Below are 27,937 nucleotides of genomic sequence, written 5' to 3'. Positions count from 1 at the left end.
TGCCCTCGTCACCCTTTTTACTGTAGGATTATTTCAGCATCTACAGTTCGTTCCTTTTTGGTGGGATGCCTTAATTCTGCCCAAGAAATAGCACACATGTTCTGAGTACATTCTCACAACTTCTGGACTGAATGCTTATGGACTAGTAGGGAGGAAAGGGCCTGGCATTGGGCTGCACCTCACAATTTCTCTACGTGGTTCTTGCACTCACCCCGAAAGGAACCCATCACTTCAATTTATGTACTTTATTTTTTATTTGATTTGATTTATATCCCGCCCTCCCCACGAATGGGCTCAGGGCAGCTTACAACATACAATAGATGTTAAAACATAAAAATAGAAGTAAGGCACCTCAAACGTTGAATTGCAGCTCCTGGGTGTGGTTGAGTAGCATCCTAAATGTCCACCACCCCAAACGCTGCCATCTTCACTGTCCCCATTTGCTACCCAAACCACCAGGCTTTGTTCTTCAAATCCTGCTATCAATTTCTGGTTAGGATTGACTTCTTGGGTCCATTGTTTTGATTGGAACTCTGACAACACTTCTGCGTGTCTCTCAGCAACCCTGCAGTGATTAGCCATACTCTGTTTCCCTTACAGACAGCTGGCTCTTTTTATAAGTGGGACCAATCTTATAATTAAACATGAGCTTCCGAAGTCTAAAGCAATAATTTTATTGCATGAATGTCTTTTGTTCCAAAGGTATCCTGGTGCAAATTTTGTTCACTGAGTGTTTCTGAGATGAAAATTCATTCTGCAAAACCTTTGTAGTGGTCATTAAAATAATTTCACTGTCAAAACATAAATGGATGAGAACAAAGTGATAATGTAAAAATGGATTTCCACCTCTCCCAAGCTGCCAGTCTCTCTCTTTTGGACAAGAATGGTTGCAATACTGCCTGTTTCCTCATTAAAACCATCAATTCCTCTTATAATCACCTTGAAAGTTCCCACCACTGAGGTTAGAATTTGAGGAAATAATTCCTGTACAAAGAGGCTATTCATGACTTAGTAACCAGTAACTACTGGGAGAATGCTGCCCCCAGTAATGTGAAGTGGGCATACTGAGGGAAGAGCATCTGTTTCTTCTGGCTTGATGCCACACAATGACTTTTCAACTAACAGTGCCCGGTTTTGTGTGTGTGTGTGTGTGTGCCCACAAAAAAACCTCTAGAGTCAGTTTCCTCGTTAAATGTCACAATATGCCCATTACTTGGTCATAGTACTCAATTACTACAGATAGAAAATATATATTTGCACCAGTGCTTTTTTTCAGCTGGAACACGGTGGAATGGAGTTCCAGAACCTCCTGAAAATGGTCACATGGCTGGTGGCCCCGCCCCCTGATCTCCCCTCTGTCTGGAGATCAGGGGACGGGGCCACCAGCCATGTGACCATTTTCGCCGAGGGTTATTTAAACATGTAAAAACTCACCCCTTGTTCCAGCTGACCCAAAGTGATGTCATTGGTCTGGGGAGCATGTGTGCACTTTGCACATGCGCATGTGATACCAGGGGAACCACCTCCCGCCAAGAGTTGCCCCCTGTGCTGGCAACTCACTGAGTTCCACCACCTCTTTTCCTAGAAAAAAAGCCCTGATTTGTACTAATGATAGTCTGTCTTCCTCTGATTACCCATCTATTTACTGATATTTTGGAATATGTTGACTAAATGGGCTTCCCAGTCATAAACATACATTTAGCTTTGGAAAGAATGTGCACGAAGATATTCCCCCTTTAAAAAAGTTTCCAGCAATCCTGTGAGGTTTAAGGATGAGACTTGCCCTGTGTCTTTTGTGGATGAATGGGAAGTTGAACTCTGAGTTCTTTACAAGTCCAGTTCTATTACAATTTGTTTTTAGCTGGTGGGAGAAGATACAATTTGGAGTCCTTCTCAAACTTTAGGGGTAAGTCACATCAGCAGCACTTACTGCCTTTCTAAAAATATATTCATTTTTCTCAAAAAGATTCAGTTGAGACGGTGAGGAGAAAACAGGGAAAAGAGGGAGAAATGCAGATTCTTCTATATTTTGCAAAAAGTGGGTCCAGTGTTGGAGGATGAGGTTAAAGGGAGGGTCTGTTGCAGAAAATATCAAATCTATTTCACAGGACTAATGCTAACTTGTCCGTGTCTATTCTGAATGACTTAATTTAGTGTATGGTGAGTTTTTATATATACCTCTACAATACCTGAACTAGGTCATATACTTCTTTGTATTATTTAGGGTTGCCAGCTCAAAGCTGAGAAATTCCTAAAGATTTGGGGGGTGAAGCCTGGAGAAGGCAAGAGATGGCAAAGGAAGTGACATCATCAGGGTATAATGCCATACAGTCCCCCCTCCAAAGCAGCCATTTTCTCCAGGGCAACTGAGCTCTACGGCCTGGAGATCAGTCATAATTCTGGGAGATCTCCAGCTACCACCTGGAGGTTGGCAACCTCAGTATTATTGTAGTTTCTGAAGTATAATATTCTAGAATGTGATCTGAAAAATAAAATAAAATCTTTTCCTTGCTTATGATTGCCTCAAAGGAAAGCAGGACAAGAAGATGCTTCATCCTTTATTTCCCAGGGCACTGAAAGGAGTTTGTTATGTTTTATCCTGAAATCCAGGCAATTAAGGCCTATGAACATGGCATTTACAGTGGTTCAACATTCCCACTGTCTTCGAAATTCCTCTGGCTAATAGCAAGAGGTGCTCTATTCTAGTGGCTGCTCAGAGATCTCTGTGAATAGCTATTGTTGAATGCCTGACTTGAATGAGAGACTTGTATGAAGTGGGTTCCCACAATAATACAATGTGCTTCTCACTGTCAACACAACTTCAGCAGTGGGTCAGGTTAACAGTGAATGGTTTAAATTTGAAAAAAAAACTTGCTTGAAGGAAAGAGAAATTGTGCTGTGAAAAATGGTAGTGTGTTTTAGTAAATTTTACTTTAAAAAAATCTTTTGGTTGGATTTGCAGAAGGCAATCAAACTGATCCTCACTTGGGGAAAGGGGGTATACTCTTCTTGATTAATGTTATAATATAGTATTTATTTATTTATTTTGTTATCCCAGAATTATGACTGATCTCCAGGCCATAGAACTCAGTTTAGTATCATACCCTCTGCAAAAAAACGTAACGTTGCAGTGACTCCTTACAACCTGATGGCCACAGCAAATGCGAACAAGTACCAGTTCAAATGCTTTCTGGTGTATTGGCCTCTCTGTATAAATGTACAGCAAATTTTATAAAGCCTTCGACAATACAAGCCTTCGACAATACAAATTTTATAAATATTAGAACAAAGCAAAGTGCCTAAAAACAATAAAAAAGCTATCATGACAAGAATGAAAATAGCAGTAGCGTATGCGCCAGCACAAATATTAACCAGGTAAAGTGGTAGCATAAAGGAGCGATTTAAGATCGTGCTGAAACAAGGCAAACACTGAAATGTTTGGCAATAAAATAGTCCATTTAGCAGGATTTGACAGAATCATGAATTATCAGAAAATAGTGCTAGTAGCATAAATAACTTCAGGCTGCTGAAATGTACATGACTAGTGAAACCTTTTTTGTTTGTCCTGGTTGTATCTTAACGATAAGCAGGATGCCAGGCAGATACAGATCTTCTTGTCTAGTGGGCAGGTTTGGCATGTTGGTGAGCTTGGTCCCAGGCTGTTTTAGGGCTCTGAGAAACAAAAATTTTGAATTGTGTCTGTGAACATATTGCAAGCCAGCATAGCTGAACATGCATGAAGCTGCCTTATATCGAATCAGATCATTGGTCTATTAAGGTCAGTATTATCTACTCAGACTGCCAGTGACTCTCCAGGATCTCAGATAAAAATCTTTCAGCTCAGCTACTGTTTGATCTTTTTAACTGGAAATGTCTGGGATTGAACCTGGGGCCTTTTGCATACAAAGCAGAGTCTCTTCCAGTGAATTGCAGCCAATTCTTTTGCCTGGTGTTTTCCGTGGTGCTAGCAAATAAATTAACTGTACTAATTGGAGTATCTGGACCATCTTCTAATGCATCTTTCTGGACAGATGCATTATCTTTCAGGTAAGGAAATAAAGTGTAAGTCAGATCTAGCCTGCTTCTTTGTGATCGATTGCATGCCTGTCTTTTATGTGCACTGCCTTTCAAAGTGGGAAGGAAGTTAGCTTTCAAATTGGATGCCTTTTTCTTGGTTGGGGTGCTAGTATTGGGTTTTCATGAGCAACCTAGGACAGTGGTTTTAAAACTTTTTGAAGTGGGAGTCTAATTTCTGAGCTTGCTTTGCTTTCTGATACCCAAAGGAGCACCCTCCTACTTGCCCCTCCCCACCGTAGAACATGAGCAAGTAAAATTTCTATGCTTCCTGGTTACTATTTATAAATATATGCATACATAGCCTTATTGGGCAATAGTCTATACTGCATGACCATTTCATGCTTTGTAGAGGCAAAACCAAACTTTCCATTTTGACACATAACTAGACATGAGCACGAACTGCATTACGAACCCAAAAAATCCACGAACCGCCCAATCTTCTGTTCGCAATCCAGTGGTTCGTGAACGTCCATGGCCAACGAACCAGCATTCGTTAGAGGCATGGTTCGGTGTGTTCTTCCGTGGTTCGTGAAGCCAGACAGTCAGGCACCATCAATCAATTCCCTTGGAAACGGAGCTGGGGGAATGCCTGAACTCTGTCTGCACTCCTTCTGTCGCCCTGGAAACCCGAATGGAAGCCTAGCTTACCTTGATCGGCAGGTCTTCCTTCCAACCATGGAGCTGCAAAGTGGTTACAACCTGGGAGAAGACACCCGGGGGAGGAAGGGGGTGTTATGTAGCCATGGGCACTCCAATCTCATCCCTGCAAACCCTGATAGGCAGCTCTGACAGCCAACCATAGACCTCTTGTGTTGCTCAATGGGACCTCAGCTTATAAAAAGCAGTGGGCTCCCAGGCTATGTTTCACTTTCAGCAAGCAGTGGAGTGTGATAGAGCTGTTGCTACTTGCTAGCCTTTGGGGAGAGAGACAGAGAGAGTTTAATTGGAGCTTGGATCCCTATTGCAATCTTGACCAAACTTGGGTAATGGCTGGAGGAGAGCTTTTTAAACACTCCTCAGGAATATGCGCTCTCTAATTCCAACGGGGGCCGTTCTGGAACCACGAACCTTGAACTGGTTCAGCAACGGGAAAAGTTCGTTGCGGTTCACTGGTTCGGGTTCATCGTCGGCACCGAACCACGAACCACCAGTTCGTTAATTTTTTTCAGTTCGTGCCCATGTCTACACATAACCCATATTGGGGACCTGAACAATGTTCAGGGCTTGTAAACAGGATCCTTTCTACTGTGCATTAACACCCACCTCAGGCCAAATAATTATATAAATTGAGCAAGTGTGTAAAATGTCACTTGTGGACAAGGCATTCTGCCTTTTAAAAAAGCAATGAGAAGAATAAGCTCTCCAAAATCCTGTCCTTAGCAATGCTTCTGGCTTCTTTGATTATTCCCTCTGGCTTTTATGGCCCCTGGCTTGCAGCAACTTGATATTTTCTCTGCCTGCCAGAACATTTCCAACATATGCTGGCATGAAAAGATCTTAAAATTATGGCCTGAAAAAATCTGCTTTCCCATCTTTTGTTTTGTAATATCTTGCCTGACGAAGGGTTCTGGGAAGCTTGAAAGATTGCACAACACTATGTGTCTTTGGGTCGGACCTAATTAAAGGTACAGCATGCATCATGTTCTTGGCTTTCTGAGATATCAGCTGGCATTACCCTCAAGTGAATGCTATGAGGGCTAGAATTTTTTAAAAAATGAAAGCTGAGATGTTTAGGAAGTAGGGTTGCCAGGTCCCCTTACCCTCCCAGTGGGAGTGGGTGGCGGGACCTGGCAGTTACCTCCAGTTTCCTTTCAAGCGCATGAACTCCTGGTGCGGCATGATGACATCACTTCCAGGAGTGACGTAATCACAAAGGGCCCCAGGAGTGCTCCTGAGCTTTGCACCAGGCTGATTTTAACTTCCAAATGAGCCAAACTGGTCCATTGTGAAGCCTGGTAGCACTCCTGGGGCCTGCAGAATGATGTCAGTCCTGGAAGTGATGCCTCCCACCCCAGGGAGGCCCATTCCTGTGCCTTTTCTCCTGCTCGCCAGGTCAATGGTAACAGGGGAAGGAGGCTTGGAGCAGGGGATCCTCCACCCCCACCAGAAGACCAGCAACCCTATTAGGAAGCCAGATTTTACACCCAGTACCACATTCTAGAATTGCTGCCTTGCTGATATAGCATTGTGAGCACCTTTCTAATAGGGTCTGCCTGTTTTGGTCAAAAATAAGGCTGATGCCCCATAGGAGTAGGATTCTTTCACTGTTTTCTTTTCAATAATACATTTTTACACATGGGCCTTTGAGAGTCTGTCACCACCCAATCTTATTCATTAGATCTACACCTGATTACATTTCAGCACTTCTGCAGCGTTGGGTCTTCCTGGACCGTTCATTCATTAGGTCCCAAACAGTACATCCTCCTCTTATTGACTGCTTTATTTTATATCGTTTTTCCCTTCTTTAAATGCGTGTACTGGTTTTGATATGGTCTGGTGGTAACTTTCTAAGCTGCCTTGAGGGACTTTGTGGTGCAAAGGTAGGGTAAAAATGAAAGGGGGGGGCAACTCTAACTAGGTGATAGTATCTGTTGCCTGCTAAGCAAATAATGTGATATCTTTTGGGGGAGATCAGTAAACTTTTTTTCTTAGGAGAAGTATAAGAATGTTCAAGGAAGAGTTGATTGCTTTGGAGGTAGAATGCTGAAACTTTAAAAAAATCCTTGCCAAAAAGTAATTTTGGTTTTAAGAAAACTATTTGATTCATCTGTAAATAAGCAGTCAGCCAAAGGATTGGATTACAATAATGTCTACAGGTACAGAAACAAGGTACTTACTGTTATACTCTATCTTTTCACAGAATAAAGAATTGTGTCACGTGACTTTTCGCTTAAAAACAGCTAAAGCCATTATACAGCAACAGACATAGGTTTGCTATAGGGAGTCCATTCAACAGGTTGTGGCAATTCATCCAGGCTGTCTGACAAGTTATCAAAGTTAATATAGCAGGCTTTGTTGCTACTGCTGCTATGGTTCAGTTATCTTTATAAGAGGCTAAAAACTGTTGCCTGGCAGGGGCCACACCAGCCATTGGTTGAGCTGCTTCTGATGTCATGGAATGTTTCTGAGTGTTCCAGCTGCTGAGGTGGATGGGTATGTAGAATAGTGCCAGTATGGGCTTTTTATATGAGGGAAGAGAAGAGCATTGCATTTGGCAGGGTGGTGACAGGATGGTATGGGTGCAGTTGGCAAGATTCTGGTTGAAGTAGGAATGTTAAGGCCTAAGAAAAGAGTTTAGGTGAGATGGAAGAAAGCCAAGGAGAATGGAACTAGTATAACATATAGAGTCATTTAAGAAGTAGTATAAGAACCCAGAGACTGAGGGAAGAATAGGTGAAAGAGCCAGAGATCTTGAGAAAAGGTAAAGGTGTGCCTGGGGGATGGCAAGATTTTAGCAGGAAGCTAGTGGAGTACAGGGAAATTGTGGAGGTTTGGAACCACCATGGGTTTGGAGGGCGATAGGGATAGGTAGCGTAAAGAGACCCAGAGGGGGGGAGGGAGGAGGGCTCAGTGACTCCTGTCAATTTAATCACTGGTTGCAGGAATCTAGTTCTTGTTTTGCATGAAAAGTATGTTAGAGGTTGACAGAACTTCTGGTGGCATGTGGCTTTATACCTGGTAACCTATCATGATTTACAACTACTGCTTATACCATCCACATTGGGCAAATGTGATTGTGCCACTAAGTTTTAAGGTTAAATTTATAATTTAACCCGACAAAGCAAAGCAGCATTTGCTCCAGGCAACTGGCAGGAGATGGGGGAGGCAGAGACTTCCATCTTGCTGGGGAATCAGTGCAACCCGGAAGTGACATCATTGTGCGTGGGAGGGATGATGCTCTAGATCATGCCCAAAACTCTATAGTTCTGCTGGAAAGCAACAGTATCATGTCAGGGATGCTAACTGTGCCCCTTAATTTTACATCGGCATTTCCTCCCACCACCTGGCTGAGCAGTGGTGGGCAATGGGAGCTGGGGGTGAGAGATCCCCTGCCCCCAGTGGCAAACTGGCAACCCCATGGCTTGGAGCTTGTGACGGCCACTGCACTGAAGCAGGACCTGCCCAGGATGTGTCTTGTTTGGTTAAATTATATTGCTTAAATTGGTTGTTTTGGAAATTTCTATAATCTACTTCAGGTCTTTTTGGGGAGAGAAGTGGCATAGATAAGCCCTAACATAAATGAAGACATAAAAATAAATGTTGGTAGTTAAGTGTGCTGTCTTAGTGGGAGAGACTTACCCTGAGGTAATATTTTTGCTCACTATCCATCATCATCTCATCATTGCAAGAACAACATTTTTGGCACCTTATTTTCTACACAGAAGTTTGCTGAGAGGTGTGTCGATTTGGATGGTCCTAATAAAAGATATTGCATGGTTTTCATTCCTGTTTTCAGCTGAGCCCAGCTAGCATCACCACATGCCATATATCAACTATGGTTCAGTTAATAACAACAACAACAACATTTGATTTATATACTTCCCTTCAGGACAATTTAACGCCCACTCAGAGCAGTTTACAAAGTATGTTATTATTATCCTCACAACAATCACCCTGTGAGGTTGGTGGGGCTGAGAGAGCTCTGAGAGAACTGTGACTGGCCCAAGGTCACCCAGCTGGCTTCAAGCAGAGGAGTGTTACGTATCAAACCCGGCTCTCCAGATTAGAGTCCTGCCACTCTTAACCACTACACCAAACCGAATACTACCCAGCACCAAGGGAGTGCCCACCCCACACCCTTCTAGCTATGCAGTCAATAAACAACTGACTTAGATGAACTCCCAGGGTAATGAAGAAGAAAAATAAGTGTGAGGGTCAGCATTTTATGTATACTGATATGTCAAATGATTTGCATACCCCTTCTGTGTGAAAAGTATAGACTTGCTTTTTTAAAATATGTGGATGGTAAAAGATGACAGGAGCCCAGGCTTGAAGATTTAATGGTTAAGGGTTCCCTAACTGGCACCAGGCTGCGTCTACCCAACAACCCCGTCAGATGTGTCCAGCCCAGATTAGCTCGTCCTGCCTCATGAAATTGGACACTCCTGCGTAATACCACTTAAACTAATCTCCTCATTCCTCAAATTCTCTCCTTCTGATGTGCTTGCTAGCTGCACTTTGCATTTTCAGTGTTGCTGGGGGGGGGGGTTGTTTCCTTCTGCCTAACGGGTATTTATTGGAATGTGTGCTGCTTCCCCAAATTACTTTGACCTTTTCTGACAGAAACTCATGGGAATGGAACAAGATTTAGCTGTTAAAAAAACAAAACTGTGGAATATATTGCAAGGCTCGGACTCCACACTGATCATCAAATGGGCTTTCGAAAGAACACCCATGAAGGATTTATAAGCCACAAAGCCAGCTGTGGCCCTGTGAGGAGCTTCAACCACCCCTTCCCTTTCAGGAAGCAAGAGAACTATATGAAGGATGCGACCAGCATTATTATTCATCAGAAGAGAGCTGTAGTTGTTGAAAGCTTATGCTACAATAAAGTTGGTTAGTCTTAAACGTGCTATTACTGGACGCTACTATTTTGCAACTGCAGACTAACATGGCTAACTCTTCTGGATCCATGAAGGATGAGGTGGCTCACATGCTGAACTTCATTGCTGGTTGGGCATTTTTGGTCCTTTACAAGTCCTAGCCAGCTGGACTTGCTGGCAGACTGCTTTGGAGGAATAGTTCAGAGGGGGAAGCCAGTGTGATATAGTAGTTAGAATGTCTGACCAGGGCAGGGGGAGAGGAATCAAATGCTCACCCAGGGGTGACTTGGGACCATTTGTTGTGCTTCAACTTAACTTACAGCATGAGGTTATTCAGATAAAAAAGAGAGGAAGAGAGAGAACTGTGTATACTACCCAAACTCCTTGGAGGAAAGATGGAATAAAAACATGAGAGGCGCCTTGGTACATCATTTGCCAGTCCTGCTCCCCCGAACCTAGCTGCTGATGAGAGCTTGTTGTGTTTGTGCTCCGGGGGATTTTTGCTGGGACTTCATATTAATTGCAGAACTCTGCCTTCAAACTTTGGAGATCGGAAAGCAATTTTTAACCATGTGCTGTTGAGCACCTTAAAGATAAAAGTGACTTTTAAAATGAAGGACATGGGGTTCACTCTTCACAAAACACAAGCTGGGAACCAGTACATTTCTGTAATATAACACTATAGCAAAATAGCTGCTAGTGATTTTGAAAAAAAAAATTCTGGAGGCAGGAGGATGGCAGCCACAGAGAGCTGACATTCTAGGAAAAGTTCTGTTTAGATCCCCCTTTGAAGGCTTCTGCATTTGCACGAGCAATGAGACCTACATGGAGAATTTAGTTTCATGTGGGTAGCCATGTCAGTCTTCAGTAGAAGAGCAAGATCCAGATCCAGTAGCATGTTAAAGATCAACTAGATTTCCAGGGTATGAGAGTCAAAGCTCCCTTCTTCAGATCTCTGTGGGGAAGCAGCCCTGATTGCATTGCATGTTGGAAAACAGCAGTCTGAAATCCACTGTTTTGATTTTTTAGGCTACTACCAAATTATTTTGTTGATGAGCTGAAGGTAGACTGAAATAGGCGTTCTAGCTCATGCTCTGTATGCCATTATAGTCTCTGGTAAGGAGGTTTTGCATGTTTTCTGGTGTTTCATTGCAGTTCAAAAATGTACAATACATTCAGCGACTTTATTGCGCTCTCTTAATTTTCTCTAGTTCCTAAATTGATGTAGTCCAACTGAAGTTTGGTACTAAACCTCGTACCTCGTACTGTATGCACCCCATTTCTGTTTTTGAGTGATGTTATAAAAAGTTCTGTACAGCTTTTTTAGTTAACCAAACTTCTTTTTTACGCTTCAGTACAATAAAAGCAACCAAGAGCAACAATATTGGTGACCCAGCTATACAGAGTCCTGACTATTCTAAGGGTCTTAAAAAGCCAAATGCTATTTCAGTCTAAAGTTTCTTCCTCTCCCTCTTCCTCTCCGTCCCATTTGAAGACAACAGTAGCTTTTCAGCAAGATGTTCTTTATGCTAATCAGTGCAATTTACAGAAGATAAATCCTTTTATGTGGGATTGTTACAAATGAGGTTCTCTTGTTTGGATGCTTTCAGATTAATCTGCAGTGCTTGCAATTAGGTATACAAAGAATTCTTTTAGGGTTAAGGAGGCTTTGAAGCAGATGAGATGTAACTATGCTAATGAATACACATCAGACAAGGAGACAAATTCCAGGCTTTTTGTGCCTTGACCATCCAGCTGTGTACATATCTCCAATCACAGTTGTGGTCTGGACAGCTTTTCTACACACTATTATTGCCATCCCCGAGTTAGCAAGCTGTGGCATGAATCTGACCTGTGCAAAGGCATGCTGCTTGCTTCTAAGTTAAAGTTTTATTTTAATGCATTAAAATTCTGCTGATGCAAAAGGCGTTGATGCAGAAGGTGTTGTTGATATTATCTACATTCATAGGGAAACCAGTGTATAAATCAGTGTTGCCTTGCTGGCAAAGCTCTCGTACTGGAAATTCTAAAATAGGTTCAGGAATTTGCAAATCCATTGGCAACCTTGTAAAATTATGGGCAGATTTGATTTATTCAGTTGAGGGTAGAAGAAGAGCATGCCTTTGTTGCTACTTAAGTTGTCTGTTGCAGTTATTTCCTGATCCCACTCACCACAATCAGTACAGTGATTTGAACTGGAGTGAATTTCCGGTTTTTGGTACGTGCCCGGCAGTTAATGCAAGACCTCTGCCACTACTGCCAAGAAGGCCTGTGCGTTAGATGGGCATGCCAAGGGCACAAACTCCTTTCCTTAAAAATATCAGTGACAATTACTGAACCAGTAAACTTGTGATAGTGTGGGATTTTTCTACCTTCTTACAACACCAAGCATCTTGAATGCACGCTCCTTTTTTGCCATTGGATAAGCATAGGATGAACATGTGTTCATGCCCATTACATGTTTTGCTAATGAAAAAGGATGTGTGTGCATGTGTTTGTCCCAATGGCTGCTTGGAGTTTTAGGAGGAATGAACAGAGGTGACAACACTGCAGAAGTCTACTGGAAAGGGAGGAATTTGGACATTTGAGAATGGTGGGACGGGCAGTGAACAGCCAGGGAGCAGAGAACATAAAAGTACCCTCTGAAAGAACTCAAATGTGAGCTTGTGGATCTCCTGACAAAGATATGTAACCTTTCATTAACATCTGCCTCCATTCTTGAGGACTGGAAGGTAGCTAATGTCACCCTCATCTTTAAAAAGGGTTCCAGAGGAGATCCGGAAAATTACAGGCCAGTCAGTTTAACATCAATACCGAGTAAGTTGGTGGAAACCGTTATTAAAGAAAGAATTAGTAGGCACATTGATGAACAAAAGCTATTGAGGAAGACTCAGCATGGGTTCTGTAAGGGAATATCTTGTCTCATGAATCTGTTAGAGTTCTTTGAGGGAGTGAACAAACATGTGGACAAGGGGGAACCAACAGATGTTGTCCCAGATATAAATACACAATGATGGAGTCCAAACTGGCAGAGACTGACCATGAGAGAGATCTTGGAGTCGTGGTGGATAACTCACTGTAAATGTCGATACAGTGTGCGACGGCAATAAAAAAAGCCAACGCTATGCTGGGGATTATTAGGAAAGGAACTGAAAACAAATCAGCTAGTATCATAATACCCCTGTATAAATCAATGGTACGGCCGCATTTGGAATACTGTGTACAATTCTGGTCACCACACCTCAAAAAAGATATTATAGCACTGGAAAAAGTGCAGAAAAGGGCAACTAGAATGATTAAAGGGATGGAACACTTCCCCTATGAAGAAAGGTTAAAGCGCTTGGGGCTCTTTAGCTTGGAGAAACGACGACTGAGGGGTGACATGATAGAGGTTTACAATATTATGCATGGGATAGGGAAGGCAGAGAAAGAAGTATTTTTCTCCCATTCTCACAATACAAGAACTTGTGGACACTCAATGAAATTGCTGAGCAGTCGGGTTAGAACGGATAAAAGGAAGTACTTCTTCACCCAAAGAGTGATCAACACATGGAATCCACTGCCTCAGGAGGTGGTGGCAGCTTCAAGCATAGACAGCTTCAAGAGGGGATTGGCTAAACAGAGGTCCATCAGTGGCTATTAGCCACAAGGTATAGCTGGAACTCTGTCTAGGGCAGTGATGCTCTATATTCTTGGTGTTTGGGGAAGCAATCAGTGGGAGGGCTTGTAGTGTCCCTTCCCCACTGGCAGACCTCCTGAGGACACTTGGTTTTTGGCCACTGTGTGACATAGCGTGTTGGATTGGATGGGCCATTGGCCTGATCCAACATGGCTTCTCTTATGATCTTATGTAGCAGCCCTGCTGGATTAGTCCAGTGGTCCCTCTAGCTGAGCATTCTATTTCAGTGGCCAATCAGATGCTCTTGAAAGGCCTGTAAACAGATTTTGAAGACCAAGGCATGCCTCCGCCCCTTCCCAGTAATTGGGCTCAGAAGCTCACACTACCTCTGATGATGGATGTTCCGTTTTATCATCATGGCTGATAGTCCTTGATGACTTACCCATAAAGGAAGAGGAAAGGTAACTAAATTTCTTGCTTATCCACCTTGACTCCTGAGATTTTCTTTTGCCTCCTCTCATTCTTCTCTGCCCCCACCTTCTGTTGCCCCCAATTCCTTGTTGCCAAGTAGGCCCCCTCCCCTGCTTTGAAGCCTGCTATGAACTGTGTTAGAGTTTCCTGCATTACTGTTTCACTGCTGCACAAAGACTGCTTGGCACGTGTGTGTTCTGATACACGTGTCAGTTTCCTGCCTGCGTGTCAATTATCTTGCTGCTGCAATAGACTGTGTAGTTTACTGACTCCATGTTTGGTTAACTGCACAAAGGACTCTCTTCCTGGGCAAGCCCTGCCCTGACCTGTATCTGGATTTCCCAGTGTGTGTTTGGACTTTCTTACAAGTGTGCCCCGTGCCTGCATTGCCATCTGCCACGGACCGTGCCTGTTCCCTGCCTTGGACTGTGTTTTAAAGTGTTGTTCCCCCTGCCTCCATGGAAGCCTGCCTCATATGGGCCCAAGCCGCTGCTAGCAGCCGGGCGCCTGCCGGGGAAACCTCCAGCGAGCCTGGCTAGGCGCTCCCTGGTCAGTTCCCGCCTGGAGCCTCCCACGGGCCGGTCCCCGAGCTTGCCCTCGCTACCGGGCAGCCTGCTATCCAGCCCCAGCTATGCCCAGCCGGCATCCATGTTCTCAGGCAGCCAGAAGACCCTGGGAAGAAGACTGCTTTGAGAAGCCATTTCGGCGAAGCGGGCACACCACGTCCGCAGCGAGAGCCCCTCGCCCCGCTCTGCATATCTTAGGAGCCGCCCCGGAGAAGGAACTAAGTGCCGACCATCCCAAGCACTTAGAGAATGCATCTCAAAGAAACCTCCGCATTCCAGAAGCTGATGACATCAGGACAAGCCCTGTCCGCTGGAACATCCTTTCAGCCCACTTGGATTTCCCCCTCCCTCTTTTGTCCCCTCTTCCTGAGGTGTCACTTATCACAATCTGATTACCAAAGTGGCCCATCCAAGCCATTCAGTAGCCCATTAGACCCTTTGTTTTAATCTGTGAGAACCACCAAGTACAGCACCAGCCCCAGGGTACGTTTTGGGGTATTTAAGCTGGTCTCCCAGACCACTCGGTGCTTAGGCCATTCCTATCCAGACTTCCTTGCTGTCCGTCTGTGGTTCCAGTGCTGGCATTGGGCCACCTCGCTGTTGTGTCTCTGCTTCGCTTCAGGATAAGTGAGTATTCCCCCTATCATCGTTGGGAACCAGCTAATGCGAACGTCTCTGTATTTCCTACTCTGTATTTCTTAGATCTTGTATGTTCTTTGTATGATTGTGCAAGCTAGGCTTACGCTACACTCAATACACGTGTTTGGACCTTACTCCTTGTCTGCCTCTTTTTCACTAGAGTGTCTGGGATCGGGACCTCCGTAAACATAGGTTATGATCCTCGCTTAATATTAATATTAATAGTTACAGACTGCTACAGCTAATTCCCCATTATAATAAAGAGCAGTTCTGGTAACATCCTGAAAATCTGTAATCGTTCCTCTTCATCACAGGCACTCTGTCTGGCCTTCTGCATACCTTTCCAGCGAACTGCAGCGAAGCCATTTGCCTTCACATGTTGTGCTCATTTTATACGTTGCTCCCATTGTATCTTTAAAACAATCTCTTTACTCAAAGAGGAAACAACAGGGTGACCGGAGGAGACTCTCTGGGCGGTTACTTGCCAGCGGCCAATCTAGGAAGGAGGCGGAGCTAAGATCTGCCTTCAAAATGGTGGAACCAACCTCTGCCTTGCCCTTGCCCCTTTCAGCCGTTTTAATATGAGGGAAGGAGGAATTCCTGGCCTGTTGGGTGGTGGTAATGGCTGCAAGATTCTCATTGTTTGGTGCTTCTGTGTCGATATAACAAAGGGAAAAGGGTCAAGACAGAGACAGCAGTGAGTGGCGTGGGGGTGGAACATGCATCTCCACAGCAGCAGCAACTTCCCCGTTCCCACATGGAGGCATCCTATGTTACTGTAACACTGAAGTAGGCTCAGTCCCACCCCCCACCCCACATCTGGGCAAGTCCCCAGAAGTTTTTGTGTCAATGCCAGAAATTTGGCTCGGTTGCCAAAATACAAGGCGGTCAGGAGTAGCAGCTCTTGTACTTAATGTGAATGCTTAGACTGTGTTGGCAATGCACGAGTACTCGCCTAGGCAATACGCTGCTGCTTATGGCTTCGGCACACCGTTATGTACATTGCTGCATTGGAGTCTGTAAGGCTGCAGGTGTATGCAGTCAACACCCTTTTCATGTGTGTTCCTACCCTAGCTTGGGCCCTCTGCTTCACGTAGTAGCACAACTGTTTAGAACCTAAAGTTAGTATCCCTGCTGGTGAAGGCCTCTGTGGAGCTGCCAAATTCTACAACAGCTCAGTGCCTTCATTCTGGGATCTCTTCTTTGATGAACAAAATTGGATTATAGCACTTAATGGAATCAAGTGGTCTTATTCTGTCACTTTTTCCCTTGTGATTGTGGCGCTTGTGTCACAGTCTGTACTTATCAGGATCTATTTCTAGCATCCCTGGGTGTGTCAGGAAGTAGTGTATTTCAAGTGTTGTCTGGATACTGAAATGTTAATCAAGAGGCTTCTATTTAAAGGCAGGAGCTGTCTTGGGATAGAAATCTCAGCTGAACTTTTTATTTATAGTCAGTGTTACTTGACATAGAGGGGGAAGACTAAGTCTGAAAATAAATTGTTAGATAGAATTTGGGGGTATTCTGGTTTGGGGTTGAATGCAAGAGGGTTTTTTCCTTCTTTGAAATAATATCCAAAGATAAAGTTAGGGCACTTCAGCTCTGAATGGATGCGGGAACATTGAAACTAGACACTGTTGACTTCTGAAAACTCTGTTTTCGTAAAGCTTTATAACCTGAAACACCCTTTAAATGTTATTTTGCTATGTATGGGAACCTCTTCTCTTTAAATTGCCTCCATGTGGGTGGATTAATACCTCTATGACCAGTTGTGGATCCCACTGTGTAACTGGATTATGAGTGGTGTATACAAATTCTGTGGGAAATAATGTTACCCTAGCTGTACATGGATTGTTCAAGTGAAACAAATGGGTAATGTTCAAAGGGTCCTGATTTATTCCTCTTCATTTCAAAACAATAAACAAGTACTTTAGGGAGAGTATAAATGCAGCTTGTTGGTGAGTAGTTTGAGGCAGATATAACCATGGTTAACCCTAAACATGGTTTGATGCCTTAATCTTAGCTGATTCCAAATGTGCAATGAAAAACAGGGTTTATGTCACCTTCGAAAGCAACCAGCAAGGTCTTCTTGCCTCTTCACTAGCAGAGCTTTAAGAGGCTGCTTTAACCATAGTTTGCTTAGTGCAGCTATAATGCTTAACCACAGTGAAGAAAACCTATGTCACACAGAGTGATTTCAAACCATAGTTTTGCCTCCAAAACTTTAACCCTGGTATTCAGATGCACCACATATGTGGACTTATTATTTGTTTATGTATCGAGCCAAAGATCAGCATGTGTCCTTGTGTAACCATAGTATCTTGTGACCACAAATTGAGATAAATATTTACTGTGGAGGAACATCTTGGGTTCATAGAGATTAGATGTCCCCTGGTCTGTAGTAATCTTCTCTACAGCAATTTGCTCTTTAGTTTTGTGTGGCTTTCCCCCCACCTTTGTTCATGGTTTCTCTTCCCATTCATGTCTTGATCCTATTTTGTCCAGCTGATACCATTTCAGGGGTCTTGGAGTAAAAGAAAAGCATTTAGTAGATGTTCTGAAATACTTGTCAGCAGAAGGAACCTTTTAGATTCTAGATGAAGTTATTGTTCATGTCTTGTTCTAAATGTCTGCTGGCAAATCTTAAGATTGTACATTGGACAATTATGACATTCAGGTTACGAAACAGACTGTATACCACCATGGTTGGGCGTGGCTCTGGAAAGAGTAGGAAACTGAGCTGGACAAAGTGATGGGGCTGGCTGCCCCCAACCCTAACATATGGGAGGGCAGGCAGCTACCAACAAAGACTAGGGTTCAGCTCCCAAAAGTACCTGTAGGGCAGGCATGGACAGGAACTAGCCACACTGAGTGAGTCTGGCTGGCCTTGATGGCCACCATAGCAGGATATAAGATCTTGTTGGAGTTGCACAAAGATCTGCGTTGGACAAAGGGGCTCTGCCCAAGAAGGAGGCCTTAGCTGTTGAGGAGGGCTCTTAAAATTGTGGCCCAGAGCTAGGTTGGGGTCAACACTGCTAGGCTCTAGGGGAAGAGTCAGGGGGACTCTTCCCTGATGGACCCAGGACCTGGACAAGCGTATGGGAAAAAATGCTAAATAAAAACAGACTGGTTCAGCATTCTCAGAGTGTGCGTTTTCTCTAGCAAGGATATGCAAGAGGTCACCACTGAGCTTGCTGCACCCACCCGTGCTCTCAAACGCATACAGTAATTAAAACTAAATTACAAAATGTAGAGAACAATGCAAAAATGACAGTATAATAAATACGACGAACAATGCAATAAAACAGTAATATATACAATAAATAGTGCAGTGAAGCTGAATTAGAAAACTATGCCCCAGAGTTTGAAATATACAAGAAACAATGTAATGCAAATCACCCAATTTTTTTCCTAAATGTTAAATCTACAACCCTATTCCCTTTTATACAAACGCACTCCTGGACAATTCCATTTCCCATATTCTTCTCAATGGGACCTTTCTTGACCTCATTAAGCTGGCTATTCCAGTAAGTGGGGGCCATGACGAGGATGACGAGGATGCTTAGGGTGAGAGAAAACAGTGTCTGGACACCTAATGATGAGGATGCTGAGGGTGGGGGGGCAGCTGTTGATCTTACACTTTGCAGGGTGGTAACTTCAGAAGGTATTGCTCAGATGAATTAAGCTGCTCTTGAAGACTGTATTGGGAGAAGAGCTCTGCCAATGTGTGGGCCCTGAGCCATGAAGGGTTTTGTAGGTAACTTAAATTGAACCTGGGAACTAATGGATAAACAGTGAAGTGGCTGTAGAATATAATATACTGTCTGTCAGGAACTAGGTGGAATAATGGAGCTGTGGCACTCTGTACCAGCTGGAGTTTCCAAGTTAGCAATGGACTGGCGCCCTGGAGACTTGAATTCAAAGCTCTGCTTAGCCATGAAACTTTCAGGGTGTCCTCAAACCTAGTTACACTGTTAGCCTGATTGTCAGGCTGTTGTGACAGTAAGAGAGGGAAACTGAAACGATGTACGTTGTCCAAAGCTCCCTGGAGGAATAGCAGGATAAAAGCGGGATCAGTTTATGACGTATGACTCATAGCTGCCTTAAAAGGAAAGAAAAAAAAGTCTTTTAGATGCCTTCCTGGATAAAACTGCTAGGCAGCATTTCCAGAAAGCCACCCTGGTTGTTTCCTTCCTTGTTTCCTCAGGCCATTCCAAAGCAGTCAAGCCACTGCCAAAAAGGCCCATGATTTGGCTAAGACAAATCTAATCTCCTTAAGCAAGCCCGTGGTGAAGATAGAATCCAGGCCTTAACAATTCATGTATCATAAGAGGAGCCCTGGTGTATTAGACCAGAGTTTTAGATAATTATTCCTTTATTTCAATATTTCCAGCCAGATAGATGCTGCTGGGACTAGGAGGGTCCATTCAGCTAGCATTGTTGCCATTGTCTAATCTTTTTTAGACAATTTTAGTTTTTTCTAGTTTTTTCTAAAAACACTAGGATGGCACCAGAATGGTGTTAGCAAGCATTATGGTGCTCACAGGCACCATATTGGGAACCCCTAGGGTTGCCAGTCCCCCCTGGGGGCGGGGGAATCTCCTGCTTGCAACCTCCACCCTGTGCCCCCGCTTACCTGGCCAGCCTGAATTGGGCCTCTACAGCATGCGGGAGTGCTCCTGCATGCCACAGCGCCCCTATTTGGCCCGAATTGGGCCGCTGCAGAGCGCAGCAGCATTCCTATGCTCTGCAGCAGCTGTATTCGGGCTGAATCGGGCCTGATTTGGCCCCCCTGTGGAGCGCTCCCAGGGCGGCACATGGCTTGCACAATGACATCACTTCCCAAAACTGACATCATCACACATATGTGCATCAAAGGGAGCATCAAAAAGGTAAGTGCCGTGCCTCCAACCTCCCGCCTGGGGGGGCAGAGTAGGGGGACCTGGCAATCCTAGGCATCCTTGTCATAGGATAATTAATTTGATTAAGTATGCATTTGCCTGTGTACTCTGGCCTGCCAAATTCCACAGCCCCCACTTTGTATTCTCAGGGCAGCCGCAAAAGGTTCTGTAGCACCTTTAGTGGGCATTGCCAAAAGTCGCCCATGAGTTGTGTTTTGCAGTGCGAGCTTTGTCTTGTAGCTTTGTCAGAGGTATTTGTTAATCAGAGTTCTTGCCTTTGATCTGTTCGCCCTTTGCTCTGTCTTCTTCACCTGTAATTAGAAGGAATCCCAGCAGAGTTCAATTAGAATCACTCCAAACTAAGGGTGTGCTGGATTGCAGTTGACTTGAAATTCATTGTGAATTACAAGGCTTTTGCCAGGAGAAAATAGGAGGGTGAATGATTGGAAAAGCAACAATTTCCTGGCAGGCCTTAGAGTTAAAATATATGCCTTCGAAGCCTTCTAGGAAATCCATTTTTAATGATGCGTTGCGGTGCTCTGAACTCATCTGTCCTAAATGGTGACTGAGCATATTGATTCACGTTAAGTGTCCATACATGGAAACTTTTTAGATAAATACTGCATTGGTTTGCTCTGTTTGGTTTGTGACTGTTGCCATATGCAGCTAATTTATATGTTACTCGATGACATCTTGAGTTAATTTGAGTAAAGAAAAAAAATGGCACATCATTCCACTACAGTGCCGTAGGCTATTCCATTATCAATTTGACACGCAGGTTGATTTCAGCAAGGATCCAATGGTGAAATGATTGGATGGGGGGAGTGGGGAGGGTTCTAATTTTTGAAAGGTTGGAAGAATATCCCAAGTCTGCATCTTAGACTGGAAATATTAGGCAGTTTTCCTGATTTCCTAGATTTATGTTGGGTGGGAAAGGCAGGCCTGATTATTGGAATTTTTATTTTATTACATTTCCTTTCCTCCCTGTTGCTTAAGGTACTTAATGCCTATGGTGCTGGTGTTCTTACATTTTTTTCCGCATGGTAACCCTGTGAAGTAGATTAGGCTGAGAAGAAGTGACTTGCCCAATGTCACCCCGTACGCTTCATGGCCCCTGGGGAGTTTTTAAACCTGGGTCTCCCCAACACTACTGCAGCCCACTGAGGAGCTGGAATAGATAGCTTAATGGTTAAGACAATGAACTGGAGTCTGGGAGGACTCCAGCTCAAATCTGGTCTCTGCCACCAATTTATTCGGTGCCTTAGGTCAAGTCGTTCTTTCTGAGCCATCTGCAATGCAGGCGTGATGCAAAGCATTTTGAACCCTGGAAGTGTTATGTAAATGCCAAGTATTGCATTCCAGTCTAACTCATGGACTGATGTTACAGGTTGAAAGAGAAATCAAGCTTTCTCTCTTTACATTGCAATTCATACTTGCAGAGTAGTTTATACTTGGTTCAGTGGACGGTGCTATTTGACACTAGAGATTCTGCTTTCCCTCCTGTGTTCCTGTTGACGTATGTAAAGTTGCCCTTAGACTGGTAATGTTGTTAGCAGATTGCTTGGTACTTCACCCAGAGTAGGTATACATATATTTTATGCTAATCTGGTCTGGCATGCTAAATTTAAATGTTCTTGCCATATTGCAACTCTTAAAAATGCCTCTGTTGAGGGTCCATCTTCATGATGGGAAGAGGGGGGAGTCCCTCACTCAGAGATGGATACCTCAGACCAGGGCTTTTTTTCTGTGAAAAGAGGTGGTGGAACTCAGTGGGTTGCCCTCGGTGAAAATGGTCACATGGCTGGTGGCCCCACCCCCTCATCTCCAGACAGAGGGGAGTTTAGATTGCCCTCCGCGCCGCTGAGCGGTGCGGAGGGCAATCAAAACTCCCCTCTGTCTGGAGATCAGGGGGGCGGGGCCACCAGCCATGTGACCATTTCAAGAGGTTCCGGAACTCCGTTCCACCACGTTCCAGCTGAAAAAAAGCCCTGCCTCAAACTCACCAATACACACTTGAAGATGTGCCTAGCTGCAGCTGAATTTATTTTTCTAAGACTGCATCAATAAGCTAGTATTTTTTTCTGTATGGGTTCTGGAAATCCTTTATCACAACACAGTAAACACAACATCTACCTACCTGTCATGGGGGGATAGTTTCTACATGGGATAGAGTGTTTTGCAGGCAGAGTAATTTAGGGCTTTTTCATTTTAGCAGTTAACACATTTATTAATTTTCATCTCCTCAGTTTTCCTAACCAGTTTGAATATTACACCCTCCCAAGCTTTACACCCCACAGCACTTCTTGGCAGGATTTTTTTTGCCATCAAGTTGCAGCTGACTTATGGCGACCCTATTGGGTTTTCAAGGCAAGAGGTGGTTTGCCTTTGCTCCCCTGGACTTCCTTGGTGGCCTCCCATCCAAGTACTAACCAGGGCCACCTCTACTTAGCTTCCCAAATCTGACAAGGTCAGGCTAGTCTGGGCTATTCAGATCAGGGCTGAGAGAAGCAAATAGGTATATTAATCAACAAAGGGCTCATAGTACGTTTGTAAGCACGTGCCCAGAAAAACCCATTTCCCTCAATAGCTGTTCTAAATAAAGCTTCATAATCCTTTTGTTTGGGCTTTGGCTATCATACATGTCCTTTGGCTATCCTTTGGCTATCATACATGTTACATAACATTTACCCCCCCCCTTTAAATGTGAAGATAAATAAATTTATATCTCTGAGACATCAGCATCTAATGCAAGAACACATCTTGGGAAGTAATTTTAATTAGTACTTTAACAGGAAATGGAAAGTTCTGCTTAAATCTTTATAGACCTGTTAACTGCCTTTAGAAAAGAGGTGGGTGGGTGATTTACAGTGCAATCCTATGCGGTGTTGCTTCATTCTCAGCCCATTAAAATTAATGGGCTGAGACTTCAGTAACTCTGCATTAGATTGCACTGCAAATGTCTCACAATAGGTTTGGCCTCATCCGAGTCTTAAGCAGCTTGTGCTACGTTTTGAAGACTTCATTTTAGAGATTAAGTGAAATATTCCTGGAAAAAGAATAGATATGGCAGGCTAGTTTGACTCAGTAACAGCTGTAAGGTACTGTACGTAATATTTCTGGATCCACTGATAAAAGATTGCTAGAGTGAGGAAAGGCTTAAAATTACTATAAAGAACGGTTAAAACATCTTGTACAACAGTTGCTAAGCTTTGTTCTAGAACTTAGGATAAGTCCATAAATTACCAATTCCTTAACCTGTACAATAGAAGAGAATGTCTCTGAATTGTAACTGTTGGCTCTGCAGTAGAGAAGGGGGGATATGACTTTACCACATGATCACAAGGTTGGGAAGGGGAGCTATTGGTAACTTTCTCACCCCTCCTTTCCGGTCGTTTTTTAATTACCCCTCTTTGTCTCTATACTTGGGCTTTGTGTGTGTGTGTGTGTGTGGATGTGGTTCTGCCACCTGAGACAGCCATTTCATGGCTGGCTCTGCCTCCTGCAGCAGCCATTTTGTGGTTGTGCCCATCACCCTTTGTCAGAATTCCAAAGGTGTCCATAGGTCTAAAATAATTGAGGACTCCTGATTTACCCTATATTGTGGGAGAGGGAGAAAAAAAATCACCCTAATGTTCTCTGGTCCATAGCTTAGGAACAACTAGTCTAAACTTAATGGTTCCTTCAGCTTGCATCAGTGGTATGTTATGCTTGAAACTTCAGTTTTATATCAAACTGTGTCTCGTTTTTTGTTTCTTTTAGGAGGCCTGCCGAGGAAAATTCTCCATGAATGTACGTCACAATGATGATGACCGACCAAATCCCACTGGAGTTGCCATCATTGCTGAATGGGGAGGTAGCCATGATGCCTCACTTAGTCAATGGAGATGGAACACAGCAGGTGGGTAGAGATTCTGAAGGCCGAGAATGGAGAGCCAGTCGATTATTTTGAACCTGGGTGGCTTGAAAAGGGGGATCAGGAAACTCTTACCTGCTGCTTTTCTATGGAGACTAGGAATGCCAGCTCCCCAGAGGCCTCAATAACACACTTCCAGTTGAAAATTGGAAGCTACAAGGTCCCAGAGAGGCAAAATCACTGAGATCCCATAGCTTCCGGTTTTTAACTGTAAATGATGTAACTGAGGTCTCTGGGGCGCATGTGCAAGAAAGCTGGATCGGGGTCCCTGTCTGCATATTGACTCCCACCTGTCCCCCACTTTTCAGTTAAGGGGGGCTGCCAATCCTAGTGCAGATTTATGAATATATTGGTTAAAATATAGAAATGTCTCTTCATATAATGAATATGAAATCTAGACCAGATTGGCTAGTGATGGTGACATTTTTAGAGTTGTGATTTGGCTTGTTTGTTAGAACCACTTGGGCTGTTTTTTTAAATAAAATATTTCCTGAAATTACATAGTCACCTTTGGGGTGGAGTGGCTTTGTTGCAACTCTTGTGTCAGTTTTGGTATGTGTATGTGGACATGGTGCGTTCTTTTGGGGCTGAGTTGGGAAAATAAGGCTGTAAGATCTTTCCTGTTTTGTAGATGGATGCTTCCTTTCTTGTAGGCCTTTTTCTGTTTTTGAATGAACTATTTAGTATGGTACTCTGAAACTGTATAGATATGTGCTTACACACTTGTATGGCTGTACTTCAAAAAGCACTTTGTCTAAGTTGGAAGGTCTTCCGCATACATGCTGACGAAGTTTGTTCCATCCTGTCGTATGCCCTCATGCAGTATTGCAGTAGTTCCCAATTTTTTCGAGTTTTCCCTTTTGAACATCAAAAGATTTCATGGGACCCCACATAATAGTAGTAGGGCCAGTTTGGTGTAGTAGTTAAGAGTGGCAGGATCTGGAGAACCGAATTTGATTCCCTTCTTCTCCACTTCAAGCCAGCTGGGTGACCTTGAGTCCATCACAGTTCTCTCAGAGTACTCTTAGCTCCATCTGGCTCACAAGGTAGTTGTCATGAGGATAATCATAACACACTTTGTAAACAGCTCTGAGTGTGGCATTAAGTTGTCCTGAAGGGCAGTATATAAATCAAATATTATTATTATTAAAGTAATTAAAGTTGTTGTTATTATTATTATTATTATTATTGTGTTGTACCATTGATTGAGGAAGATACATAATGACAAAAAGTAATTATGAATTCAGTAATGAATATGTATTGTATTGATCACAACAGTATTTACATACATTTGAAAAAAAATATGCAAGACACATGTATTTGGTCTACACTAGGGGTGTGCAAGCCAAAAATTTTCGGCTATAGCCGAAAGTAGAAAGCCGAAAGAAGATTCTCTATCGTTAAAGCCGAAAGCCGAAACAAGAATCTCTTTCGGCTTTCAGCTTTCGGGATTCTTTCGGCATTATTTCGGCATTCTTTCGGCTTTTTTCTATGGGAAAATGCCTCCGTCTTCCAGGACGCCTGGAGGAGGCATTTTCCCACCGAATAAGCCCAAAATTGGTGGGGACCTTCCTCTAAGCCTTCTCTAACAACCACCCAAGTTTCAGACAGATTGGACTTTGGGGGGCCATGTTATGGCCCCCCAAAGCAGGTCCCCCCATCCTCCCATAAGAAAGCGAAGGAGCAGCATATTGTTAGCATGCTGCTGCTCATCTTTCTTCATTATTTCCTATGGGGAAAAAATGAAGAGGCAGGCTTCCTTTGCCAGGGGTGGCATTTTGCATGCAAAATGCCCCCTCACCCTCAGGGGCCCTTCTCCCACCCCTCCTCCCACCCCCCACCAAGGCTCAGCCTGCTCCCACTTGGGGGGGCCATTTCATGGCCTCCCCAAGTAGGTGCTCTAATCTCTACCACTGACAGCTGGGGGAGGCTTGTGTTGCCAGGGGTGGCATTTTGCATGCAAAATGCCCCCCAACCCTCTGGGGCCCTTCTCCCACCCCTCCTCCCGCCCCCCACCAAGGCTCAGCCTGCTCCCACTTGGGGGGGCATTTCATGGCCTCCCCAAGTAGGTGCTCTGCTCTCATCTCTACCACTGACAGCTGGGGGAGGCTTGTCTTGCCAGGGCATGGCAGCACTAAAGTGTTTTTGCCAGGAATTGTGTTTTTGTGATTCTCTGATGTTAAGTGAGTTGTGTTATTTTTCTGTGTGGGGGACTGCTGGTGTAATGTGTCATAATGCTTTGCCTACTTGTACTTTGGAAGGGAGAAAAAAAAATTTAAAACTTTATTTTGTGTTGTTCTTGTTTTATTCTTTGTTGTGCAGTTGGTTCCCATCATAGGGAACAATGGGGCTGGCCGGCCAGCCATCTCTGTAGGTGGTGGGGGAATTTGAGGGAGGGTGTCTGTGGTTCAGGTGCTCTTTCACAGGGACCAGCTGGCACTCAGAAGTGTGCCCACCATTGTGGCACCCCTGGGCTGTGCAGAATTGCCCAGGGAAAGAGAGTTTAGAAGTTCCCAGCATAGGGAACAAAGGGAGAGGGCTGGCCTTTGCCAGCCTGTTCCTGGGGTTATGGGTGTGGGGCAGGTGGGGGTGGATTTGGGTCTGTGAGGGGCTAATGTGGGGATTTGGGTCTGTGTGTGGCAGCTGGGGGGGGAATTGGGTTTGTGTGGGGCTGTAAGGGGTGGACTTTAGGGGCTGAGAGGACCTACTTGGGGAGGCCATGAAATGCCCCCCCCAAGTGGGAGCAGTCTGAGCCTTGGTGGGGGGTGGGAGGAAGGGTGGGAGAAGGGCCCCAGAGGGCTGGGGGGCATTTTGCATGCAAAATGCCACCCCTGGCAAGACAAGCCTTCCCCAGCTGTCAGTGGTAGAGAAAAGAGCACCTACTTGGGGAGGCCATGAAATGCCCCCCCCAAGTGGGAGCAGTCTGAGCCTGGGTGGGGGGTGGGGGGAAGGGTGGGAGAAGGGCCCCTGAGGGCTTGGGGGCATTTTGCATGCAAAATGCCACCCCTGGCAACACAAGCCTCCCCCAGCTGTCAGTGGTAGAGATTAGAGCACCTACTTGGGGAGGCCATGAAATGCCCCCCCCAAGTGGGAGCAGGCTGAGCCTTGGTGGGGGGTGGGAGGAGGGGTGGGAGAAGGGCCCCTGAGGGTGAGGGGGCATTTTGCATGCAAAATGCCACCCCTGGCAAAGGAAGCCTGCTTCTTCATTTTTTCCCCATAGGAAATAATGAAGAAGATGAGTAGCAGCATGCTAACAATATGCTGCTCCTTCGCTTTCTTATGGGAGGATGGGGGGACCTGCTTTGGGGGGCCATAACATGGCCCCCCAAAGTCCAATCTGTCTGAAACTTGGGTGGTTGTTAGAGAAGGGTTAGAGGAAGGTCCCCACCAATTTTGGGCTTATTCGGTGGGAAAATGCCTCCCCCAGACGTCCGGGAAGACGGAGGCATTTTCCCATTGAAAAGCCGAAAGAAAGCCGAAAGAATCCCGAAACGTTTCGGCTTTTTTCTTTCGGCTACCCGAAACGTTTCGGCATTCCCCGAAACGTTTCGGCATTCCCCGAAAGAAGCCGAAACACTTTTGTTTCGGCATTCTTTCGGCATTCTGAATGCCGAAACGCACATCCCTAGTCTACACAAAGTATGTTTGCTTAGCTGTTACAAGGAGTCATTTAATGAGATGGCTGGTCCTGTTTTGCAGCTTTCACAGATTGGAGGTCTGGCTGAAGCAATGAAAGCTTCAGTTTTAGATTAGATCTGTTTCCACATCTGGCTTGTTCCAGTTAGATCCATTTAGATTTCAGTGCAACAAGTGCAGATTATCCCCGTTCAAAATAAGCCCAAAGAGCTTTCATCCCTTGACAGAACAATTGGTGGATGCTTATTTATTTTGATTTTAACCCTGTTTTTCAGGTGTAAGTTGACTTCCAAAGACACTTTGGGAACCTAACACAAATAATGGTTAAAGTGCAATACAATCTCCAGAATATGCTGCCGGATCTCTGGGCCCATCTGTTGAGCGACAAGTCTTTCCCACAGCTGATAATGTGGTGTTTCCTGATCTGCCTTTATCAAATTGGTATTTTAGAAACTGGTAATAATGAGCGGGGAGGCTGCTGTTTGCAAAGTTGGGATGATCCCCCTGTCTAGGAGTGACCCCCTTCTCCCCCACTTTACAGGGCTGTTATGTGGTGGTCAAGAGGGAGATGC

At 44.4% G+C, this 27,937-nt stretch overlaps 1 protein-coding gene across 3 annotated transcripts in view; it reads left to right on the top strand.

The window, feature by feature from the left end:
• The window catches only part of FNDC3B (fibronectin type III domain containing 3B), a 360,494-nt gene that overhangs the window by 64,727 nt on the left and 267,830 nt on the right, over nucleotides 1-27,937 (top strand). For all 3 annotated transcript variants that reach the window (XM_054983393.1, XM_054983396.1, XM_054983395.1), the window contains exon 2: nucleotides 23,576-23,714. In XM_054983393.1, coding sequence (XP_054839368.1) covers nucleotides 23,604-23,714 — 111 coding nt within the window. In that variant the 5' untranslated portion in view covers nucleotides 23,576-23,603. The remainder of the gene's footprint in view (nucleotides 1-23,575; nucleotides 23,715-27,937) is intronic.

This window comes from Eublepharis macularius, chromosome 6, assembly GCF_028583425.1.
Source record: "Eublepharis macularius isolate TG4126 chromosome 6, MPM_Emac_v1.0, whole genome shotgun sequence".
Classification (NCBI taxonomy): Eukaryota; Metazoa; Chordata; class Lepidosauria; order Squamata; family Eublepharidae; genus Eublepharis; species Eublepharis macularius.
This window is presented reverse-complemented; position numbering and strand designations above follow the sequence as displayed.